The sequence below is a fragment of the Apiospora hydei genome (genome assembly GCF_038363865.1).
Source record: "Apiospora hydei strain CBS 114990 chromosome Unknown utg000004l_segment0_segment0, whole genome shotgun sequence".
Lineage (NCBI taxonomy): Eukaryota > Fungi > Ascomycota > Sordariomycetes > Amphisphaeriales > Apiosporaceae > Apiospora > Apiospora hydei.
Window position 1 is genome coordinate 2,138,652 of NW_027117363.1, and position 23,887 is coordinate 2,162,538.

A 23,887-nucleotide genomic window follows, 5' to 3' on the forward strand; every position below is an offset into this window, starting at 1 on the left:
GGGCTATGGCGCAAGGAGTGGCTTTGCAGGCACGGTTGTTTGCATCGCTTCGCCTTATCCAGCGTCAGCCATTTCAATCCATCTCACGAAAACAGCCTCTCCCACTGTTTCTTTGGGTAGTTTCCTCGAAATCACTTACTGATCAATGAATGACAAACCGGTATATTAATAATTATAACCCGGTTATACTGTCGTCCTTTTCCATATCAGTTTACTGATGGTGTTGCAGTTGAGTTCCATTCGTTGTGGTTGACCGAGTTCCGGTCAGAGCTATTGACGAAATGCACGGTGTGAAAATATGCCGATCACTGTTAGGCTTCCTGGTGTTTGGTTCTCTTCACCTCAAAATTGGGTATGTATTCGTTCAGCTGCAATTCTCATAGTATTTCTTGCAGATAATTTCATGAAGATGGGTAAGTGTTAAATTTTTTCTTTTTACCGAATAGAAAATATACTTTATCTACCAAGACATTATTATCGTGACAGTCATAATAGGTCATCAAACAAACAGGTGCTCAGCCTCAGTTTTGACAACCACACTTGCCCCTTCACTATATCCTCTCACACAAGCAATGCTCTCATGATACCTCTAAGCCCCAAACTGCGCTCCTAAAAACCCTATTCCCATGCCCGCCATGATCCCAGCGATATGAGGCGGCGGGGTTTGCCTCGGCTGGGCATTGGCGGGCGCGGTGCCGACGTAAAAGTTGCCCTCGGTGCCCGTCTGGCTGCACACGCTGGGCTGCAGGTTGTAGCAGGCCTGCGACGAGAGGCTGGAGCAGAGGGACGTCGCGCTCGCGATCGGGATGGTCGTGTGCGTCGGCTCGACGGTCACGCCGCCGCCGCCGGGCACGTCAATGGTGACGTGGAACCCGCCCGTCCCGCTGGCGAGGCCCGAGGTGCAGACGTCGTAGTTGCGGGAGCACGCATCCCAGGCCCGGGAACACGCCCCCTGGTTGGAGAAGGACGTGGGGATGGCCGGGAAGTTGAACAGCGAGTTGCTCACAAATGAAGGAGCTGGCGTCCCTTGCGACGCCGGTGCTGTTCCCGTGCAAATGGCGCTGTAAAACAGTTGAGAGTCAGTGACCGTGCGTGAGATGTTTTTTTTTGCTCGCGGCGGTTGGAGAGGGGTGAGACGAGAGTACAAAAGAGAGCTTACCTTGCCGGACAACATGCCGGTTGTTTGTTCTGGTCGAGGGAGCAGAGCTGGCCAAACGGGCAGCAGGTTCCCGCGAAAGCAGCCCCCTGGCTGTCGCAGCTGTTGTAATCGGTCGGACACTGCTGCCTCCTCCCGAGGACATTGTAACTCAGCGGCGATACGTATTGAAGCTGCGCTTGCACGGGCAAGAGTGCTATCGCGGAAAAGAAAATGCCAAGAGCGCCAGGTTGGGTCCGCATTGTTATAGCAGCAACTCTAAATAATAGAATACAAATAAGACAGTGGGTGATAGCGAGGTCGCTCGAGCTTCAAGTCCCTGGATGTCCGGAGAGTAGATTGAAGGAGAGTCGTCTTAAGCAGGCCGGGTGGTTCAGGTAGTCAAGATCGGGTATCTACGACAAGGCCCTCGCTCGTATTCCAAGTTCTCGCTCAATTGCCCTTCGCGCGCGCGCACTACCCGGCCGGACGAGGTTGGTGGCTTGGGTGGAGCTCTGCTGCTGCGCTGTCCGGTCCTGTTGATCGAAGTAATACGAAATAACCCAATTGATAGCCTGAGCCGGGAAAAAATATAAAGAGGACAAGACAACTCAAGACACGATCGGATCAGACCAGTCAAAGCTAAATCTTGTCAGGGTCTGGCTTGCAGCATCCTCACGTGTTCCTTGCTTGGGACGACAGGACGGGTATGGATTCTAGAATGATGTCAAAGGCACCAACCTCTTTCGTGATCGGCTGGGTCACCGAGCAACGACCAGTTCCCAGCCAGCCCGGCGGTAAAATCGTAGGTTAGGGGGAGGGGGGTAGACAGTGCAGTGGACAAAGCAAGTGGACAGCAGTGGAGGGCACACTCAGGCACTGGCAACTGACTGGGCGCTTCTGCTCTCTGCACTCTGCACGGCACGGGCGGCCACTAGAGCCTTAGCTGCTTAGCCCCCAGAACAGGCCCAGAAGTCTGCTAGCAGCACAGTATGACACTGTACACACCACACCACGTGATGGGAGGATTTGAGCTGCATCACCCATTATCTAAGGCTAGGACGAGTTCAACACCAGTATCTCGTGCATTGAACTGTGTGATACTATTATTAGTTGGTCCATGAACCGCCCTTTTTTGTTTGTACCATACCAAATTTTACCTTCTACTCCCCTGGTTTTATGGGTGCGTCATGAGTTCGTTCGGCAGTCCTGGCGGTGCGGTGTACACCGGAAAACCCATCCCGTAAGTCTGTCTGTCTGTCTAGTCTCGTACGATTGCGATATATCAACTTGCCACCACCACCACCATCACTAACCATAGACATATAGACCACAACGGGGAAGTTTCCCTTTGGACCACGATGGCGAGTGTAAAGAGGTGATGAGCAACTATCTCGAATGCATCAAGAAGGCCAAGGGCATGAACGACCCTTCCTGTCGCGAGCTAGCAAAGGGCTATCTCTCATGTCGCATGGACAAGTAAGTCCTATTCTTAGCTTCCGCGACCCTGAGGATCGGTTTACTGACGGCCCTGGCCCCCGCTCAAGGAACCTGATGGCCAAGGATGAGTTCAAGAATCTGGGTTTTGCCGAGCCGAAACCCAAGACCCCCATTACGACCAAGGAGCCCGAAAAGGGTGTCAAGGGCGAACTCTTGTGGTAGTCTGAGGCAGAACAGTGCAAAAATCTCTGTAGAAGCACGCAAAACCTCATGAGTTCAAGCCAGTGGTGGTAGCGCGTTGCGCTGATATCCGTATATAGGATCGCGCATTGACTACATACTCAGATATACCAAATGCATCCTGCCATTAGGTAGGGATTGGGAACTACGATTGAGATAGCAAGCATTGAATCAGTTCCCGGAAGAAAACTGGCCGTGGGGCTGCGATGAGCGAATCGGCCTGTATGGGCCTGATATCTATGTAGGCCAAAGCAACCCTTTTTCCGGTTGCGTTCTGTGCGGGTTATGTGGATGCCCCCAAGTCTCAGCGTCACAGGAATCACATATTATATACTTGCATGTATTGAGTGTCATGACACATAATATTTTTTTGTCTTAACAAAAAATGGGAAAGTCCAAGTATTATTTCTCGTCCAGTTCCACTGACGACAAGATGACATGTCACGCTTTCCTCCTCTAACAGAAATATAACAGAAATTAATATAAACAGGTCTTCAAACCGTCCCTAGGCAACCCATGCAGTAGCTCTCCTCCTGTTCGCTTCCGGCGTCGTTGAATTTGCTGCTGCTGCTGCTGGCTTCACCGCCTTTGCCTTTGCCTGCTTCGCCGCCACCATCTTCATGGCCTTCGAGACGACGAACTGCGTAGCCTGGACGCCGTCCGTTTCGTCGTAACTCAGGTGCACCGCGATGTTGATACCGCGATCGCAGACGGGATCGCCGTCGTTGCAGATGGATAAGATCTTATCGCCCATGGCCTCCAGCGCCGTGCTATCCTTGCGAGAGAAGAGCTGATGATGCTATGTCAGTTCTTGACCAAAAGAAATGAAAGAGGGGAGATCGAATAAGGATATACTAAATAACTTACACCATCGCCGTTGGCAGTGCCGGCATTGAACGGCTTGCCGTCTACACGACTGGGGTCCCCAATGAGGAGGATCCCCGCCACGTCGTTCGTGGAAAGGGGCTGCGCCGCGTTATCCACGGGCGTCGTGGCGTTGGACAGGACGTCGGCGATGACCTGGGCGCCCTGGGAGTAGCCCATCAGCACCACGGGCGCGCCCGGGCAGGCGGCGGCGTAGGACCGCATCAGGGCCGTCAGGGCCACTACCCCTTCCTGCTCGGAGCCCAAGTAGTCCGGTATCAGGCGGGCCGGGTAGTCGACCGACGTCAGCGTCGTCCCGGGCACCTGGTTCGTGGCGTTGGCGGCGATGGGCGCCAGCAGCCGGCCTGGGCCTGGGTCCTCGGTCGACCCGCGCACCGCGATCAGGCCGACGCCTTTACCCGACGGGCAGGTGATCCGCGCTTGCGCCGCGCCGGTGCTGACGGACTGGGCTTGCGATAGGGAGCCGAAGAGGAGGGCGAGGCAGGTGGCGGGTAGGGCCTGGAACCGCATCTTTTCGATTTTTGTTTTCCTGTTTCTTTCTTTCGAAGAGTCTGGCCAATCCACAAGAGGTTTCGTTCGCTCGTTTCGTTTGAAGGCGTTTTTGAGGGCGGGCTGTTCTTCGCTACGGGCTTCCCGTTTCCACCACTTATCCGAAAGGCTGCTACTTGCGAACGATAATGAGCCAGCCCAAAGTATTATTGAAAATCGACGGGTGCCAAATGCCCGTTTTAATTACTAGAAGAAGAAGAAGACAGAGAAAGGGAAGAATAACGTTCAACACTGCCACCCCGGGTTTGCAATGAGACCTGCTGCAAAGAAAGTAATAAAGAAAAAGAAGGGATGCCGAAAAAGAGAACGACAGTAACACGGTAACAGATCCGAATCCGTGGGGGGTCATGGACTCTACTTGTATCCCATTATGGAAGTTCGCGGCTTTAATTATAGAGTCGTTTCTCTATAAAGCGGGCAGAGCGTTTCAAGCGCCACTGAGACGGGCGCAGTCGCATTACGGGGCCTATAGCAGAGCCTCATAAGGGGTCCTCCTGTCCATCACGGCCTATGCCACCAACGAACCCTGGCCCGATGGTGCGTTTCGAAACGCTGCATCACGGCATTCCCACAATTCGATGCGCCGAATTGCCATTCTGGGTGGGCTGTTGGTGGCAGGAACGAAATGACAAATTGTATAAGGCTGCCATCTGGTACACCTGATTCGAGTAATCCGATCATGTAGTTTTATTGTTTGCCCACTTTGGTGTTTGGTTGCGGCGGCTATTCCATACAGGATAGCGAGTAGCTAGCAGCTAGAGCCGAGTACGCGTTTCGGAATGTTGGAAACGAAGGGAAAAAAGAGCACAAGCCAAGAAGCATGCACCTGGATGGGACTGGTGGCCGGGCGGGTGTCAGATCTTGATAGATAACCGCCATCGAACGATTTGAAATGAGCTCGTCACGCATAGACTTGTACCCTGTGCCTGTGGGATGTTGAGATGGATGGAGCGAACTTGGAAGAAATACCACGGCCCATTCGTTGACGTGCCCGAGTCTGGCAGTGACGGCCATGCGCCAGGGTGCCTGAAACAAGCCTGGATTCTCATCGACAGTGCATTGGGAAGATTGAACCCTGCGTGGCAGAATGCGTGGAGGCTCAGTTAGGCTTTCGAGATAGAGTTTGCCCTAGATCCCGGTTTTCCAGAAGAGGACACGGCTCTCAAACATGTGGCTTGGCGCAGTTGTTGCAGAATCTGCCTTGTTCGGCGTAGGGCATGAATGCAAAATCGTATATATACGGCGTTGCTACAAGATGTCGGGCTTGCCGATGTCTTCGTCGCCAACTTGAAGAGAGTGAAACCGGCAGATGAGGTAACATCCAAAGTTTGCTCTCTGACAGATCTGCCCGTACCGAGGCAGCTAACAGTATAAGGTAAAGTAGTAAGTGGAGACGGAACCGTGCTATCCGTCGCATGCTGACAACCTGACATTGCTGACAACCTCTCACTCACTGGACACACCTCCAACCAACCTCGATTCGGCTTGTCACGGGAATAACCAGGACTTAACCTCCAGCATGTTAGTCGACGGGCACCACCACTTGGTGACCATTGACCATTGACCATTGACCATCCCGGCACTGTCAGACAGACATTGCTGGCCTAGCGCCGGCCTCCCTGGGGAGCGAGGGAGCGAGGGAGAGCTCAGCTGCTGTGCATGGAAACCACGGCGGCGGTCCTGAGCCGAACGTCGGCCCTCGAAGCACCACCTTACTTGGATCCAGGTCAGAAAAGCAGCTGCAGTGTAGAGGACAAAATGACGATACTCCCTTGCATTGCCCATGATTGTACTTAAAACTTGTGACGACCGAAATCTTTCGTTGCATGTAGAGTAGACATACACTTAATACATCCTCCATCTGCCCAATCCCCCCTCCAAATCGTTTTAGCGATGCTCGGCCGTCCTGCCCTACGTGAGACTCGGTTGCCGAGGTTGAGCGCCGCCGCGTGCCGGAGCTCCTTCGGCACCACATCCGTGAACCGCACCAAGTACGACGCCACCCTGAAGAACCTCAAGATCGGGAAACACACACGCGTGATATTCCAAGGCTTTACGGGTAAGTACGGGCAGCCGAGTTCGCTGGCTAATACCCGCCCACTCACTAATACGCCAACTTACCTAACTAACCCCCTCCTCGCAGGCAGACAAGCCACGGCCAATGCCAAGGAATCGATTGCATGGGGCACCAACATCGTCGGAGGCGTGACGCCCGGTCGCGGAGGCGAGCACCTGGGCCTTCCGGTTCTTCCGTCGGTCAAGAAGGCGGTCGAGGTGCTGAAGCCCGATGCGACGGGAATCTACGTGGCCGCACACCAGGCACCGGCAGCCATAGAAGAAGCCATTGAAGCTGAAGTGCCGCTGATCGTCGCAGTGGCGGAGCATATTCCGTTGCACGATATCTTGCGGGTAATCCAGACCAAGGATCTCCTGTATATAGTAAAGGGACGTGTGTGTGCTAATCAGACCGAGACAGATTCACTCGATGCTTAAGACCCAGTCGGCTTCTAGGTTAGTAGGCGCAAACTCACCCGGCATCATCTCCTCAGTCGGTAAGTGCCGTATAGGCTTTCAGCCGCTACCGTGCTTCGAGCCCGGCAAGGTCGGCATTGTGGCCAAATCGGGCACGCTCAGTTACGAGGGTAGGTTTTTCATACCACTAGACACAGTATGAAAGCTCGACTTCGCTTACATTCTGAGGTGGAAAGCGGCTGCATCGACACTTCGCGCCGGCCTTGGGCAGAGTCTCTGCATTGGCGTCGGCGGCGATATCCCTGTCCGGCACAGGCCTAGTAGACGGTTTGAAGATCCTGGTCGAGGATGAAGAGACCGAGGCTATTGCCATCTGTGGCGAAATAGGGGGCTTCGCGGAGATGGAGGTTGCCGAGTGGATTCAAGAGTATCGCTCTAGGATAGGGAATCCTAAGTGAGTACATTTCCCTTCTTCCTGAGTAATGTAAAACGTAGATTGGGACTGACGAGTAGTTGGAATGTCAGGCCTATCGCTGCCGTGGTAGCAGGCGTCAATGCTGTTCCTGGCCGGGTCATGGGTCACGCAGGAGCGTTTGCTCTGCCTGGGGAGCCGGACGCCTCTGCCAAAGCCAAAGCCCTGGAGGACGCCGGTGTCGCTGTGATCAACCACCCTTCGCGGTTCGGGCCGGTGCTCAAGACGCTCCTGAGTGGAAGCCAGACCCAGAGCGGGAATGGGATCGCTTCATTAAGGGCGACGGCGGCCATGCAGCAGCGGAGAACCCTCCACACGTTCGCCGCCAAGAGGCCCTTGCCTCGCGCATGGCATCAAAAGGTAACGCCTAGACAAGGGACGACAGAGAACCGGAGGAACCTCTATCTAGACCGTGACGTGGCTCTGGATGTGCTACGCCAGCAAGATATCGACGTATTAGAGACCCCCGACAACGTGTCCGACAGCGTGCAACATCTGCTAGCCGTCTCCATCAACCGGGCTACCAGCAGCCCCTGCATCATCACCTCTCCCACCACCAGCGATATCGACGAGGCCGCCAGGAGCTTTGATTTCGACTACCCCGTTCACGGAGTGCCTGACTTAGCCCCTATTATTCCCGATATACTCAAGACCCTGAACCTCGGCGAAGGCTCTCTGGTCACCCTGTCAACGCTCATCCACCAGCTCGTCGACCTCTTCACAAGCAAAGAGGCCTTCCTCCTCCAAACCCACATCGCCGCCCCCGCCCCGGACCACAAGACGGTCCAGATCACGCACGCCCACCTCGGCTTCGACGACGCCGCGCACCACAGCGGCAAGCGGCAAGCCGACATCCACGCGCTGCGGGACGTGAGTCTCGAAGACGCGGCTGAGGTGTCGGCAGAGCCCGACGGCATCGTCTACATCAAGCTGGGCGGCGGCGGCGGCGATCAGCTCGGCACCGCCGACGAGAGCCACAACATCGGCACGCTGGTCAACGGCGCGGGCCTCGCCATGAACACGGTGGACGCGCTCGCCGACGCCGGGGGCAAGGCCGCCAACTTCCTGGACACGGGCGGCAAGGCGACAAGCGAGACGGTGAAGCGGAGTTTCGAGGTCATACTCGGGGACGAGCGAGTCAAGGTACGTTTGATGTGAAAAATATTTTATTGGCCTTGCCTCCCCCATCCCTTCCTCTTGTGCTAACGCAAGTAACGCGCAATGCGCAGTGCATCTTCGTCAACATCTTCGGCGGCCTGACCCTCGGCGACATGATCGCGCGGGGCATCGTGCTGGCGTTCCGGGACCTGGAGGAGCAACTGGCGACGATTCCCGTCGTGGTGCGGATCCGGGGGACCAACGAGGCGGAGGGACAGAAGATCATCGCCGACAGCGGGCTGGCGGGTTTGTACGCCTTCGACAACTTCGACGAGGCGGCCGCCAAGGCGGTGGAATTGGCCAAGCGAAGTTCTTAAGACGATGATGATGGAGGGAGGGAGAGAGACAGATGAAAGGGAGATACACCTTGTTGTTCAGTAAATATCCGAGTTGAGTTCATGCTAGCACGAGTCATGGTTTGAGATTATACATCCCGCTTTTTGCAATCTAGAGACATGCGTTATGGATTTGATATTGGGCCACGTAGAAAAACGAGGCGACGCGAGACGGTAACTATTGACCTCGGTTAGGTTGATTACCGGGTCATACATAGCAAAAGTCTAGCCAGACGCCCAGCTTCGTTACTGTTGCTGTAACTAGGTAACTTCTCTTCTCTACGACGCGCCCCTTTTGACGAAGCAAACTGAACTCCCCCGCTTCCAAGCCCCTTGGGAATTAGCGATGTTTGTTATACAATACAGACACCTCTATTAGGATACCGAACGTGTCGTGTTTCATTTCTTCATCGCTTGACGCTCCACAGCTCTCTCGACCACCCCAGCTCCCTCATCTTCTTGCTGCTGGCGCCAACGCCGCCCTTCTTGTCGGCCGCGCTGACGGCGAGGGCCTTGCTGCAGTTGGCGAAGCCCTCGACCAGCTCCTTCATCCGGCCACTCCTCATCAAGACGGACGCGATATCCGAGTCCTTTTCTGCGATGGTGGCGGCGAGTTCCATGCACTCGAGCAGGTTCTCCCTGCTCAAGTTGGTGCCCGCGAAGTGCAGGACACTCACGTAGCCCAGAACGGTTTCGGGCAGATACATGTCCCGGAGAATCTCAAAGTCTTCCTCGTCTACAACTGCGTTAGATCTGACCGACCCCTCATAGTCAACAAGAGACTTACCATCGATGGACTCTCTCAGCCAACCCCGGAGGCATGGCTCCACAAAGCTCTTGATTTGCTTAATCTCCTGGCCAATGTGTACCCAGAACTCCCGGTTCATCTTACTCGTCGGGCTAAAATGCAAGGTCAGTGGGATGCCATCTTCAGTGTTGAGCTCGAGGACTTACTCTTGGGCAATCTCTTGGCTGGAGGCGACAGTTTCCATAGAGTCGAGAACACGGATCATGCACTCCAGCTCAAGGTAGTTCCTGGCCGTCACCATGTCCCGCGGACCTTCGTAGCCTTCATCCTCCATAGGGATGTTAGCATCGAAGTCTGAGAACCATGATAAATTAGTATCATCCGCTATGGTCACGCCAGCCTTGGCTCTGAAGATGTCCGCGCATCTAACGCGTTCAGAGAGAGCACGCGCTGCGTGCAGGTTGTACGATTCTGTTTGCAGGTCAGTAAAGAAGATCCCCAGGAAAGGTGTGATTTGTCATACTTAAGAAACGTTTGTAGATCGCGACTCCCATAGCCAAGATCTCATCACCTAGCCCGTCGACAAGCATCATCCACTCAAGTGATTGGATCAATTGCTCATCCACTTGATCCAGCACGTCAGGCATTTCTCCGAAGAAGTCTGGTTTCAAGCGCCTGCCATATTTGAGGGAAGGCACTTCGTCCAGGAACATGTTGAGGGCGCCAGACCTGAGTTCATTGCCGGTTTCGGGATACTCCTTAAGGAGAGACCTAGGTTGGAATATGACGAACTCGGCAATGTCCATTCCAATCTTCTCCATGATGGTCAAGATAGTTCTCCGTTCCTCTTCGTCGGTTATCATGCTGACATTACGGCTAAGTGTGAAGAATGCTCTCTCGCCTTGGATCTTGGCGCAGTAGATGGGGATGAGCTCGACTAGGTTATGCAGCCGCAACGCGCTAACATATGCGGCCAGCACATTTTCTTGTGCGCTTCTCAAGTCTTGCTTGAGTGTGTTACCGCCTTGCAATTCCTCCAAGTTTGAAATCAGAAGGAACGCGTGTACCAAAACTCGAAGTCCGTTGGGCTGGGGAAGCGAAAAGTATTTGTCGTCGTCCAGCTTGAACTGCGATTGGCTGAAGTCAGGTATGAGGGCTGAGGTACCTTCCTTGTTCGCATGACGACCTAGTGCCAAGCCGTTGTCGTACGCATACTGGCTGACAGAATCAGAGATGACAGCGCCCTGGAGAGCTTTGATGGGATCTCGGGCTTCCTCCGAGGTTTTCGGGTTGGTCTCGAGGTATTGAACAACGCGCTCCCCTATGGGCGCGCCATCGCCGTGAAATTGGAGTGCGTTGAACGCTGGAAGTGACTGTGTAGCAGCTTGGACAGCCTCCGGAGAAGAGCGCGTGGCCACGTAGCTGTCGAACTGGGATCGTAACAACGCATTATAGTGCGCGAAAACAAAGTCATCCCAGGTCTCGCATACCTTCTCCACGCTCGGAATGTCTCCAGAAAGGATGCCGTATACCGCACGTTCAAAGTCGTCGGTACCGCCGTTGCGCGCCAAGGCATAACACGTACGCCGCCAAAGCAAGGTTGCAAGCGGATTTGAAACAGTGCGCTCGCCCTCGCTGTCCTTTGACAAAGGCATGGCTGACATACTAACGGCGCGCCAAACCTCGGTCCTTTCTACACACCAGTCGCGAATCTCAGACATGCTCCTGCCCCTGCGGAGCAGCTCATAGCATCCGAGCCAGATAGCGCGCTCAAAGTACTCATCTTGAGGTTCAAGCTTCCGGTTCTGTCTTGTAACCACGTCGGGGTCAAGTTGAGTGACCAGAGGGTCAGTCTTCGTGATGTTACGATGGTCCTCGGTCATACGTGCGGCGTTCGGGTCCAGGGGTCCAATGTAGCCTTGCATCTGCTTCGTCATCTTGATGGCAGTCCGTGTATGAAGCCACCCGTATGCCACGATATCGCCCCGTTCCGCTTTCGTCTGATATTCGCGAACCATCTCATCGATGTCGACGCTCGTCTCATCCGAAAACTCCTGCATACACTCCATGATGGCCTTCCTCTCCTGTGCCGTAGAATCCGACGCCAAGAACTCTTCCCATAACTGAGAGCTGTCCTGGAATTTGGTCATGTCTCGGCGTTTTAGTTGGGGGGGCCTTCTTCTCCGGGTATCTCAGAGGGAGCAATCGCCGTAACAAGTCCCATGTTTGTTTCTCGAGCTCCCAATGCTGTAGTTCTTCGTCGATACGAACATTTTCAGCTTCGTCTACATCCATCGAGTCTTGGCTGGACTCGTCGAGGGATCTTTGCCGCGAGGAAAGAGCGTACCGGCTGCTTTCGCGCAGAGTGGTGGCTTTCTCGGTCGCAATATCATGATACCTGTTGACTAGCTTGATGACATCGGCACGCTTCTCCGTATGAGTCCTGGGACCTCTCGAGATGGAGTCGAGGGCTTTTGCGAATCGCTCGGCGTCGAGAGCAAACCGAATCTGTGCCTGGGACTCGGCAGGAATGTCGGCTTCCATCTCATCATCCATTCCAAACAAATCAGGATCGTGGTCATCGGCCATGGCGAAAGTCGATGGTGCGGTCGCAGACCAGAATGTGAAGGGGTTGAAGGGGTGGGTGCGCTCCGGAGGCGATGTCGCGAGGTCGTCGGGTCTTGATGCCAGAACGATGAAAGCGCAGCGATTTTTCAGCTTGTATTGAGACGGATTCTAGAGGACGATTTGCCGGTTGGGCATCGTCAATCAGGCGTTCAAAAAGGTCATGCAACGGGTCGCGACGATCTGATTGGACTAGAGAGTGAGTGCGTTGTAGGGGTTGAGAATCGAATGAGCCGGTTCAGTTGATTAGATTGGGGTGGTGGTTGGCAGGATGTTGGGGAGAGGGCATCGCCAAACAAACAATTGGATTCTGCAACTGCTGGATCAACACAGTGGTCGGCTCTTGCAGCCAAAAAATGCGGTAGCACCAAATCAACGCGACGGCCACCGCAGCGCGTCTACCGCATTAGCTGCTTGTTGTAGCTGTAGGCTGTAGCCACTACACTACAGAGCCACTGACAGACTGGCATTCCACCATTTAGGCGCGCTAAGCGAGATCCTGGGGCGCTTTCAGAGCTTGTGTGGGGCAGGCGGAGCCGCAGCTTGGCCAAGCTCCTGCGGCTGGGTTGGACACGACCGTACATAAATCTCTGCGCCGGTCCTTCTTTTCTAACCTTTCTTCTCTTCTTCTCAACATAATGTCATCGGCCTTCTTATTAGAGTCGCGGGATAAGCCCAAATTTCTTTCAATGCTTGTCCAGGTCCTACGGGATCTCTTGCGCGCTACTGAACGCCTAGAAAGAGCTATCGCTCTCCATTAAGTCACCTGTGTATTCATTGCGGGCTGACTATCAGAAGGAGCGTGACACATTCCAAACCCGTAAATATCTTGCTTTGAAGTGAGCGGTAGTCGAATCCAGACCTCACTCGGTGCCCTTATGTATAGCTATATTATTCTATGATCTAGCGGCTGTGGCTGTGGAGGTCTGACGTGATTTATTTCGTTGTCTCTGCGCCTTTGCTTCATCTTGAGCCTTAGCAAGTCCGCCTTGGGGCAGCTGGCGCTTGTGGCATTGTCCCCCTTCTTCTTGTATAGAGCATCACAGCACTCATACAACGAATCCACCAGGCCCTGGCACTTTGACTCGTTGTAGTTGTTCTTGGTCAAGCAACCTGTAGGGGGTCAGGTACTGGCCACAGCAGACAGTCTGTGTACTTGAGCGGAACAGGAACATACTTTGGATAGCACACTAGACGTCCGTCAGTAACAGAAGGGCTGACAAAGGTCATTGAATGGCAAACTTACTGCCCTAGGATGGCAAGGAGGGCTTGCCTTCAGGTCATCTTCCAACCCCTGTGTTGAATATCCTATCAGTAAGGTAGGTACACAACGGCCAGTTAACTTCTTGTGTGGTAGCTCACCATTGTCCTGTCTCTTCAATCTCGAAAAGAACAGGGTCACGATGCAGTCAGTGGTCTGATATTGGTCGCGTGGGAGGAAGTATTGAAAAGAAGAAATCAGTCCGAGTGATGAATATATTGGTTGGTAACAGCTAAAGAGAAGAAACTGGTCGTCCGTTAAAAGGTGCAACCTTTGGGATGATGTAATGGGGTTTCCCCAACGCCATCATTTTCACTGTAACTTGGTCACGAGCTTGAGAGACTCGACGCCCTTGCAGATTGATATGCTCGTACCCCGAGCCTTCATTCTTGAGATTTGATGCTGCCAATGCACAGATCGCACAGCTAAAGGTGTTAGTTAGTGTTAGAGACGCAAAACGCATTTGCGTTTGCCTTATTTTTTGAATTAGGCATGTATTGAAGGCCGCTTTCCAGTTTGGCCGCAAGCATCATTTGGTTGGACCATTGAATTGATGGCCTAAAGGTACCTACTACTACCTTTTTTCAAGATACCTACCCCCCAGCTGGAGCCTAGGCTTCGACACACACCACTACCACCTGCACAAAGATCATTGTCTCCCCCGACTCCTAACTTGCGACACATACATACCAGCATTCCTGTTGATCAATTGGCGATACTACTTGGATTAATCTACGTCCTACTCGTGGTATTTCCAAAATCAAGAATCCATCCTCTCCGTCTTTTTACAGTTTACAAAAACACCTCAGGTAAGCAACCTTCTTTAATACTGCTTGTTGCCTCGCCTCTTAGTGAGAGTGGAGGGCACACAATCACCCCACCATCCATCCATCATCCGCCATTTGCCTGCCTACCGCCTACCGCCTCCCAGCCTGCCAGCCTGCCAGCCTGCCAAGCAGCCTTTGTGGAAGGTACAGTGTACTGTTAAGTCCGTCCCTTTCGCGCTTTCCCATAGCCTCACTACCGCAACTTCACGTCCAATCATCCCACCTCGCCCACCAGCTGTGATTTTTCTTCACGCTCTCCCCAGGCTTTCCAATAACTTCTCTTCCTTCTTACCAACGCGGCGACTAGCTCGGTTTCCACCTCGTTCCCTTACCGTCTGCCACATACAAGAGCAGACTCATTGCGCTACTCTACATCTCGTCGCGCATGTAGGTCTCGCTTCACCCCACTCCTCCCATGATAACCTCCATACCCCCCATGGTTCATAAACCACCACACCATCCATCTCAATTTCTGCGTTCGAACTTGAGCTAATTTCCGGGCATTTTTGCCCCCAAAACAACAGCAGCCATCCACAAGTCGTCCTCGTTCCAAGTCAACGTGTGACGTACGCAAGATACTCAACATTGACGAATAGTCGGAAATCACATCCAGACCACCACCCTCTTCCTTCACGATGTCCGACCAAAATGACAACGGCAGCCCCGCGGGCGAGAGGCCCGATGCCAATGCCGGAGGAGCTGAGCACCTGAACATCAAGGTCACTGACAACAACAATGAGGTCTTCTTCAAGATTAAGCGCAGCACCAAGCTCGAGAAGCTGATGAACGCCTTCTGCGAGCGACAAGGCAAGAACATGGCTTCTGTCCGCTTCCTCTTCGAGGGACAGCGTGTTCAGCCTACCGACACGCCCGATACGGTATGCTTCTTTCCACCCCTTCACGCCCTGCAGCCCTGCAGGTATAAGCGCATTTGATGCGCCAGGCAGCTCACTTTTCCGCCACTCGCAAGCGTTTCTACGTGTTGGATATGTGCTGATTGCCTAACTTGTCACAGCTCGAGATGCAAGACAGCGACACCCTCGAGGTGCATCAGGAGCAAGTCGGCGGCACCTGTTGCTGATTCATCAACCTGAGTTAGATCAACAAAAGACCACCTCACGACTTTAACAGCGGATAGTTCTCGAAGAGCCGACACTGCCATTGCAGTTGGATTTAGGAGTCTATGTCGTTTAGGGAGTCAAACGGAGTCAAGGAATTTGCCACTTCCGCAAAAAGGGAAGATTTAGCAGGTCACACCTAGGGCGGAGAGAAGATGCTTCGCAAACACGATTTCGGTTTGCATTGGGGGTTACCGGTGGGGAATCTTGTCTTCAGGGTGTTTAATGATTTTGCCTCCCGAATATCCAGTTACATGAATTGACGAAGCCTGGATGTTTCTATCCTCTTTTGCCTGCAATGGGGCCAAACCGCAGATCGGTGAGCACCTTCTCGCCTCTCTGAACCGTTGCGGTTGTGCCGTGTTTGTGATGTTTCGTGGGAGTGGACAATCTGTGGAATGACATGTTGCTCTGGTTTTTATACCGCTCTTCCCACTAGTAATCTCTATGAAATGGCCAGAAAAACGAATGGCGTCCTTGTTCTACAGGCGCGAGATTCGGGAACTATAGTATAGTACACCATGTTGACTAACGCGTGCGTTTCGGCTGCGGCCCAGCTCACTTCACGAGCAAGTCAAGACGAAGAGGAACATATCTTTCAGAAGCACCATATCCCCCATCAAGGCATGTATTACTACTACTGCTACTACTACAACGATCCGAAGGCTCGTGGGACCTGGAACAGTGATGCAAATACTTCAAATCAAGAAACACCCCTTAAACCCAACCCAACCCAACCGACCAAAACGTGAACTCCTTCCATCAAAAAAACAAGAAAAAAAACAAGCAAATCAGTCTGTTATATGGCTGACACATGCTCATACATCAACAGAGGCTCATGTAGATGATGAAGACATACAGACTGATTTGCGAAAACAAAAACACGCTCGCGCAAATGCAAAAATTGACGACTTCGTCGGTTTAATCGTTTCTTCATTTCCACGTACTCCTTCGTAGGTTGGCCAGAGAAGAGAGTCTGGACAAAGACTCGCTGGCTTTCCTAAAAGGGAGATGCTCTCTCATTGTGCTCACTTGAGTCTTCTACTTTCCCTCCTCCCTCCTTTCTACTGCCCTCGGGCATCAGCACAATCTCGGCCTAGCATAATCCCCCAGATCCACTGTATTGAACCGAATCAGTTACGGTGGTCCTGTCTATACTAGCTCCCATCCTCTTCTCAGGCCTTCAGCTCTCGCATACGGCAAGTCTTGCACAGGATGCGGTCGCCGGCTGGGAAGATCTGGCCATCCGCGAAGCCGCCTCCGCAAGTGCCGCAGCGGAAGCACTCATCGTGCCACTCGCCGCCGAGGGCCTGTACATACTGGCCAATGACCGCGACCTTGCAGCGCTTGCACTTGGGGGCGCGACGCTCGGTGCGCTTGGTCTGGCAGTTGATGCACCAGGCGTAGCCGTCCTTTCGATGTGGGTCATGCCGTGCTCGAATGGGTCGCCGCACTCGGCGCAGAAGAAGTGGCCGTAGTGCCAGTGGGCACCCAGGGCCACGATGTGCTCGCCCAGGATGGGTGTCTTGCAGTGTTTGCAGCGCGGCGCGAACAGCTCGTGCCAGTCCAAGTGGCAGTAGAAGCGCAGGCGATGGTCACCGTCCTCTGCCATGGTCTGGCCAGGCTCTTCGGGCAGCACCTCGCCGGCCGCGCGACGAGCAATGCGGTCTAGTCGGGCGTCGCGGAACTCATCGGGCTCGGGCGAGATCTCGAGGGCTTCCAGTCCGGTGCCGCAGGCATAGCAGGAGAAACACTGCGGGTGGAAGCGCTCTCTTCCGCCATGCAGCGCTACGAAGCGGCCCTCGATGGGGAACCTGCATTCGTGGCAGACTGCTGTTGCCCGGTTCGAGACAGATCCGGGCGCTGGTGACCAGTGGCTACGTCCAGCATTGCGAACCTTTGATGGTGTAGGCAGGGGTCTCGCTGAAGGCCTGGAGCTGGAACCCGCAGACGGCTTGTTATCGTCAGGCGTTACGATGATCGGCACATTAGGAGTGCGGTCATCCTCAGTAGATACGTTGATCGTTGGCAGGGTCGGACTGTCGTCTGGAGTGACAATTATGGGCATATTGACTGGGGGTGACGCGCGGGACTCTGGACCACCTATCGAAATACTTGGGACGGAGGGGTAGCTAGAAGTTGACGGTCGGGATGTGGACGAAGGTGTTGACGCGGATACAGCAGGCGGCGTAAACGAGTGAGAAGGGACGGGCGGCAAGGGGGAGGCTTTTTGCTGGCTTTTTTGTGGCTCGGGTTGGTAGTCTTTCTGACTTTCGCCTTGGCCTGGCTCTGGTAGGCTCCCGACAGTGAAGCGTCTGGGCTCTTTGCGCTCTGGTTTGTGATCAGCAGCCGCCTCCTCGGGGGCCTTCCAGTTGCTATCAAAGCTTACGATGGGGCGTCCAGGCCTGTCACTGACAGCGGACGGTGTGGGCAATTTTGCGCTCCGGTCTCCAAGCTTGAAGCTGGTGGCCTGACGTATATCATCACTGCGGATTTCCACGCCATTCTTCTTGGGTATTTTGTCGCTCTCGCGTGGGCCCGCGGGCTTCTGTGTGTTGACGGTGTAGTTGGGGTTGCGGGTTTGGGTTGGCGGGTTTCGGTAGATTTCCACCTTCTGGAGAGACTTGGTAGGGGATGCATTGACAGGGGAGGAGTTCCTGGCGTCAGAATCGGGAGAAGTAGACCCGGAGCCGGTATGAACCTTGTTGAGGGGGTTACGCAAGGCCAGTCTGAGCGGCAAGGTGTCCCTTGAGGCTCTGTCGGGTTGCTGGGTGCTGGGTGGTGCCGCTTTGGGCGTATTCCCTCTAGTCGAATCTCCCTCGGGTTCCTCCCAGATCTGATCGCCGGAGAATGGCTTCTCAATCTCTCCGGTGATGTTGCGCTTCATGCTGCTGCGTCGCCGGCCTCCCGACGGGGTACGTTTACCGCTGCCCATGTTGCCATATGACTTCTGTTTGGTTGATTCGTCAGAGGTTCTTCGCCGACCCTCCATACTAGGACGAGAGCTTTCTAGTGAGGATCTTCCATCGCTGCCCGACGAACTGCCCGAGCCGGAACCCGAGCCAGAGCCCGAGCGCGATCCGTCGCGCGCAAGCCCCGAAGGCCTAATATCACTTCCATAGCGTCCGATGCTGGCGGTGCGGGCATGGGCGTAGCTGTCCTTTCGCATGTGTGGCTTGTAGTGATATGGCGTTCCAGGCTCGGGAGGCTTTACACCGTGCTGGTGCTGCCAGACGAGCTCCGCGGCTTCATCGAGTGCAGCATTGTAGAGTCGTGCTTCAGCTTCATCAACGGGCGAGCTATTGCCAGACCCCTGTTCTGATTGTTGTGGGCTTCCTGATCGACCTCGTTGTTGAAGATCCATGTCTTCCATAGCAGCACGCAAGGAAAACGCCTCTTCTTTCTCCATCCAGCGGCTTCCTCGTTCGATATAAGTTGCGCTGGGCACCACCTCGTTGGGCTTCAGTGGCGTGGCTGCTGATGGCTTTTCCGGATAGTAGTCGCGGCCGCCAATAGCGGTGGAGTATCGAGAACTGACGCTCGGAGCAATGCTGGGACGAGTACTCCTGTCCTTGGCAGCAATTGATGATGCTGCTTGAGGGATGGTGGTGGCAGATGCTTCCGAGTAGACTGTTGAGGTAGGGCGACCTGCCGAAAAACGATCCGATTCCCGGCGAGAGCTGATGGCTGGTGCCGTCGATTGTGGTGAGGTTGTCCCGGGGCGGTTGACGCGGTTCTCTCGCAGACTCGCAAGGTATGCCGCTGTGCGTACAGAGTGAGGGACTATGTTAGCAATGCTTCCAGGAGTTGCTCAGCTGGTGGAGGCTGTCGCAAAGAAGCAAGAAGCAAGCACGTACCAAATTGCTTGCTGTCCATATAAGCGGGAGACGGGTTGGGTGGCGAGGCCTTGCCCGAGCCCTCCTTAGACTTGCCTCGGAGGAGCATACTGGCGGAATCTTAGGTTGGCCGTTCACCAGTAGTGCAGTTGAAAAAAACCAATATAGTAAAACACACGTGTGATTGAGGAAGACACAAGTAAGATGAGGTTGACTGGTGATCAGACAAGTCGACGGATGGACGATCTAAGCATGCATTCTAACTTTTAATGTGTTGGCAACGGAAAGATGCACGAGGTGTTTACTGGCAAACCACTCGAAGTGGTTGCCAGGGAGCGGGAGTGCGTGAATGTGAGTCAAAGGGGCCAGCCAGGGTTTGGTAGCAATGCATAAACGGTGATGATATGGTCGTGTTGTTATCGCGTAGGGTCGAGAATATCGATAGTATGAGTGAGTGCTGTATGTCGAGTTATGCTATTTATTATTATGAACCGGGTCCCGTCACAATAGGGAGGGGGCATGGTGTGGATGGTTACCGGTGCGTGCAAAAGTGCACATGAAGGAGAGCAACAGTCATGGATCCATGCCCTTAAGCGAATGAATCCATCATAATGCCCAATAGTTGCAAGTAGAGGCTAGCCAGGGGCCCCTCCTCTTTCCTTCCCACCTCCTGCCTCTCCTGTGCGCTCTTCTGCCGCTTTCTGCCTCCTCCCCATGTTACTTTTCCCTTGTCTCCAAAAAAAAGAACGGCGAACGTTGCCTAGGGCGACCAATGTGCTGTCCCTTTTTCTTGGCGGCGGCTGGGGGTTGGCTAACCTCAGGAACCCGCGCTCTGGATGCACTGGACCGCTGGAGCTGTACATGCACGCATGCCCAGTCCAGTCGAATCAATCGAAGGTGCACCTCCTGCCTGGACTCCTGCCTGAACTCCTGCCTCCAGTTCGAGATGCCGTCTGGTCAGAAGTCTGGTGTCACCAATGCAATTACACCACATCATCGTCCTGACAACTGGGGTTCTTTGGCTGACTTCACCTTGCAGCCAACGACGTTTCACTGTACCACTGAGTTGTTCGCTCGAACCTCCAACAAGTGTTCTGCCATGTGCCATGGGTTCTATTTCCTTTCCTTTCCATAACGGGAGCTACTGAGCTTCAAGTTGTTGATACAGTAGGTAGGTGGAATGCGTCATGTGGCAGGCAACAGTTTTCTTTTAAAGATGCACCACCCAAAGTCAATTAATTCTACCGGCTTCTTACTTCCATGGCTCGTGCTTTCTCTGTTGGTCGGTCAGTCTGTCCAAGCAAAAGTAAGCAAGCAAATATGCGAATACTCCCAAGGTAGGTATGAAATGACGGGCACGTTCTGTGATTGAGAGGAGAGCGCATCGTGCCATACCAGTACGCAATTGCTCAAAGGCTTTACCTTTTCTACTTCCCCTCAGCCAACATCCTCCCCGGCGGTGTCTGGCTTTGAGGGTGTATTGATTCACGAACTCCACCTTGGAATTCACAGAGCGGTCAAACAGCGCTACCAGCCACCTGAACCAGACTTGTTGTTAAATTGCTCACGATCGACCCAAGGATAGGGTAGGGAACAACACGACGACTTTCCCCATCCAGTCTGATGTTGTGCTGCCCGACGGATGTCCAGATATAACAACGGCCGTCGCCTCCCCTTTATATATACCAAGTTCAAAGGCGGCTATCGTGACAATCAGCTGTTACCTCTCCAAGAACAGGGAGCACCCAGCAAAATAGCTGAGATACCGCTAATCGTATAGCGCTTTCAGGACCCCGAAGTTAACGCCGAGTCAGTTCTCGACCGTCTAACCATGACACTACGTCCGTAGTAGGTCATTTCGGCCGTTCCAGCTGCAGCCTTGCCGCAGCAAATCCACAATCTCGGCCGCTATCGTGCTTACAGGGCCAGCTTCCTAGGCTCGGCCTTGACAGATGTTCATGAGTGCTTGCTGGAAGAGGCAACCATAGCCCTTGCTTGTGCCTTGCTTATCTTGCCCCTCGCATCTCTGATTATGCACACCATGGCGATCTCATCTTCAGCATCGCCGCGGTACGTGATCCTGCTCCGATTGCTGGCCGATGAGGAAACAGGCCCGGCTTGCGGAGTCCCAACCGCTACAGAAAGTCCCACATATCGCGGCTAGGTGTGCCAGGAGCCCTGGCATGGCAGACAGACATTTGATCCGTCGGCCCTCTTCCGTCGCTTCGAGTACCCACGGAAGGGGGCACGCCTTACCTGTTGCCGGATTTATTTCCGATCCACTCAAGCGGCGAGCAAATCCCAACGATTTGTCATGGATTGATATCTTTTAATATGTAGTCGTGAGCTCCGAAACACAGAATTTTCATGGCCGTGATGTGGTTCCAGGCTTCTCCAGGTGTTCTTGTTCTTTTCGATATCCTTGCCGCTGGAGGTGTATAGCAGCAACCTAAAGTGAAATGGCGTCTATCCCACCAACCGAAATGCAGGAGACAACCCGGCCAGATAAATCAGCCATTGGTTCGGATGGTGCTGCGCTCACCAATCAGACCTCGCCAATCCCGGCAGAGGCTGGCAATGAAGAGTTCAAAGAGGGCGGTTATGGCTGGTAAGTCATCGACAGCATCTTCCATGGCCGACGATGTAGTGTACCTGTATGGCCTGAGATGAGACGGCGTGTAGCTGATTTGTATACTGTTCCCCGGCGGTGCAGGGTTATAGTTCTGACTGTAGGCATACTAAATATGCATACTTGGGGCTTGAACTCGGTAAGTTGCGTCTGATTGGCGAAGCTCCTCGGCATTAGCCTATACTCTCCGGTTCTGGCAGTATACTTACTTACATGTACTTGGTAGACATATAGCGTGTTCCTTGCGTATTACCTCAACTCTAAAGACCCCAACTTTAGCAATGCAAGCCCAATCGTCTATGCATTCATCGGAGGTCTTTCCATTTCGATTGGTAAGTATCCATCTCCATGACATGACAACGTGCAAAAACCATGGGGGTTCTCGTCTGATTATTTTCCTAGCCCTGCTGTTATCACCTCTCGCAACTGCCCTCGTGGGTTGGAAGCCTATGGGAACGAACAAGACCATCTTCGTCGGTGCTATTCTCGAAACGTAAGGATACTGAACGCATTGTATGTTGGCCATAGCTAATGATGTCTCCAGCGCCAGCTACATTGGTGCATCATTTACTACCAAGATATGGCATTTAGTCTTGAGTCAAGGTGTTGCGTTCGGGGCAGGGTAAGTGATAATATCCCGTGCCGTTTACAAGACAAGTGGACATATCTAACCACTCACACAGCATGGGATTGATCTTCACCACCGCCATACCTGTGACCGCTCAGTGGTTCAATGAGCGGCGCTCGTTGGCAAATGCTCTCGCCGCTTCCGGGTCAGGTTTTGGAGGGTTGACGTATTCTTTGGCGGCGAATGCTATGATCGGCAAGATCGGCCTGCCCTGGACTTTCAGGGTCCTGGCCATCGTTTGCTTCGTCGTCAACAGCCTCGGCGCCTTGATCATTCGTGACCGGAACAAGGCTGTTGGGTCTGTCCACGTCGCCCTAAACTTCAAACTGCTGAAGAGGCCGTCGTTCCTCTTGTTTCAGGGCTGGTTGGTCTTCTCCATCATCCCCTACATTGCCTTGGTCTTCAGCATAGTGGATTATTCCCGTCGCATGGGCTTGACTGCTTCGCAAGCATCCCTTGTGGGAGCCATGTTCAACTGTGAGTTCACCCACCACCCTCTTTCGGTCTGTTCGTGAGCTAACAATATTGAAGTGGCCCAGGGTATTGGACGACCTCTCGTTGGTCTGTCCAGTGATATATTTGGCCGCATTAATGCTTGCACATTTGCTACAGGTCTCTGTGGACTCTATTGTCTGTTTGTATGGATCTTTGCTGCCAAATCGCTAGCTGCCTGCATAGTATTCGCCCTGCTTTCGGGTATGGTTGCTGGAACTCTGTGGGCAGTAGTTGCGCCGGTCTGTGCTGAAGTCGTAGGCTTGCAGCTGATTCCATCCGGTAAGACCAATACATTTCTATTTGACGGTTCCCTATATTCGAGCACTCAACTAATGGGCACTAGCACTGTCAATATCCTGGCTCGTCCTGGTCCTCCCCTCCACCTTCGCCGAGGTGATCGCACTGGGGTTGAGAAAACCGGGGCCGGATGGCTATGTCGATGTGCAGGTTTTCATTGGCGTCATGTTCATGGGTGCCTGCATGTTTTCCTGGCTCTTGCGGGGGTGGAAAGTGCAAGAGCTGCACAAATCCAACTTGAGCAAGGAAGAGCGGGAGGATGCCGCACTGAACGATGATATCGTACAAGCCAACATCTCGGATTCAACTGACTCTACGGATCGAGGTTCTGCTACCCCGAGTCGTATCGGGTTTTTTAGAGCCTTGATCGCATGCGAAAAGGTGTGAGGCTCCCTGGAGAGTATATGTATCTCTTCAGGGTCCTCTATTAGTAGATTGAAAAAGAAAGGAAAAGGCATAGACGTATAGACTTCTAAAGATTTCTTCCAGGTATGGTTATGATCTGGCATACCCCGGTTACGGAGTTGGATATTACGAACAGCCGCATCTCGGGACCAGCACGATTCCTCTCTTGCTTGAGGGGAAAGCACTTTTAATGGCACATCATAGCTGGTGTGGATATATAACGACTAATGAATGACCTTGGGGGTTAATCCGTCAAGGTCCACGAGCAACTACCCGCTAATCTCATCTCCAAATACAAATATCAGTACCCCCAAGACCGGCACGACTGACCT

At 53.5% G+C, this 23,887-nt stretch overlaps 8 protein-coding genes across 8 annotated transcripts; 4 read left to right on the plus strand and 4 right to left on the minus strand.

Moving 5' to 3' along the window:
* Window positions 1-589: 589 nt before the first annotated feature.
* Window positions 590-1,398, minus strand: PG997_003174 (uncharacterized protein; the record flags this gene model as incomplete). The annotated part of the gene is made up of 2 exons (XM_066807489.1): window positions 590-1,061; window positions 1,160-1,398. The coding sequence occupies 2 exons, from the start codon at window positions 1,396-1,398 to the stop codon at window positions 590-592; spliced, it is 711 nt and encodes a 236-aa protein (XP_066671107.1).
* A 927-nt stretch (window positions 1,399-2,325) lies between these two features.
* Window positions 2,326-2,797, plus strand: PG997_003175 (uncharacterized protein; the record flags this gene model as incomplete). The annotated part of the gene is given in 3 exon segments (XM_066807490.1): window positions 2,326-2,378; window positions 2,465-2,614; window positions 2,632-2,797. The coding sequence occupies 3 exon segments, from the start codon at window positions 2,326-2,328 to the stop codon at window positions 2,795-2,797; spliced, it is 369 nt and encodes a 122-aa protein (XP_066671108.1).
* Window positions 2,798-3,320: 523 nt separating this feature from the next.
* On the minus strand, window positions 3,321-4,210 carry PG997_003176 (cutinase; the record flags this gene model as incomplete). Its single annotated transcript, XM_066807491.1, has 2 exons — window positions 3,321-3,605; window positions 3,683-4,210. The coding sequence occupies 2 exons, from the start codon at window positions 4,208-4,210 to the stop codon at window positions 3,321-3,323; spliced, it is 813 nt and encodes a 270-aa protein (XP_066671109.1).
* A 1,932-nt stretch (window positions 4,211-6,142) lies between these two features.
* PG997_003177 (uncharacterized protein) lies at window positions 6,143-8,668 on the plus strand (the record flags this gene model as incomplete). The annotated part of the gene is made up of 6 exons (XM_066807492.1): window positions 6,143-6,308; window positions 6,393-6,658; window positions 6,726-6,917; window positions 6,958-7,175; window positions 7,247-8,336; window positions 8,423-8,668. 6 exons carry the CDS (start codon window positions 6,143-6,145, stop codon window positions 8,666-8,668), a joined length of 2,178 nt encoding a protein of 725 aa, XP_066671110.1.
* A 425-nt stretch (window positions 8,669-9,093) lies between these two features.
* PG997_003178 (Nucleoporin NUP84) lies at window positions 9,094-12,170 on the minus strand (the record flags this gene model as incomplete). Its single annotated transcript, XM_066807493.1, has 6 exons — window positions 9,094-9,422; window positions 9,474-9,586; window positions 9,641-9,905; window positions 9,958-10,205; window positions 10,227-11,557; window positions 11,706-12,170. Coding segments are annotated over 6 exons (2,751 nt in total), but the record flags the coding sequence as incomplete, so codon positions are not given.
* Window positions 12,171-14,782: 2,612 nt separating this feature from the next.
* On the plus strand, window positions 14,783-15,228 carry PG997_003179 (uncharacterized protein; the record flags this gene model as incomplete). Its single annotated transcript, XM_066807494.1, has 2 exons — window positions 14,783-15,025; window positions 15,163-15,228. The coding sequence occupies 2 exons, from the start codon at window positions 14,783-14,785 to the stop codon at window positions 15,226-15,228; spliced, it is 309 nt and encodes a 102-aa protein (XP_066671112.1).
* A 1,212-nt stretch (window positions 15,229-16,440) lies between these two features.
* On the minus strand, window positions 16,441-19,210 carry PG997_003180 (LIM domain-containing protein C4F6.12; the record flags this gene model as incomplete). The annotated part of the gene is given in 3 exon segments (XM_066807495.1): window positions 16,441-16,617; window positions 16,632-19,027; window positions 19,123-19,210. 3 exon segments carry the CDS (start codon window positions 19,208-19,210, stop codon window positions 16,441-16,443), a joined length of 2,661 nt encoding a protein of 886 aa, XP_066671113.1.
* A 2,374-nt stretch (window positions 19,211-21,584) lies between these two features.
* On the plus strand, window positions 21,585-23,537 carry PG997_003181 (uncharacterized protein; the record flags this gene model as incomplete). Its single annotated transcript, XM_066807496.1, has 8 exons — window positions 21,585-21,709; window positions 21,749-21,869; window positions 21,957-22,062; window positions 22,133-22,223; window positions 22,275-22,352; window positions 22,414-22,835; window positions 22,890-23,132; window positions 23,197-23,537. 8 exons carry the CDS (start codon window positions 21,585-21,587, stop codon window positions 23,535-23,537), a joined length of 1,527 nt encoding a protein of 508 aa, XP_066671114.1.
* Window positions 23,538-23,887: the final 350 nt, after the last annotated feature.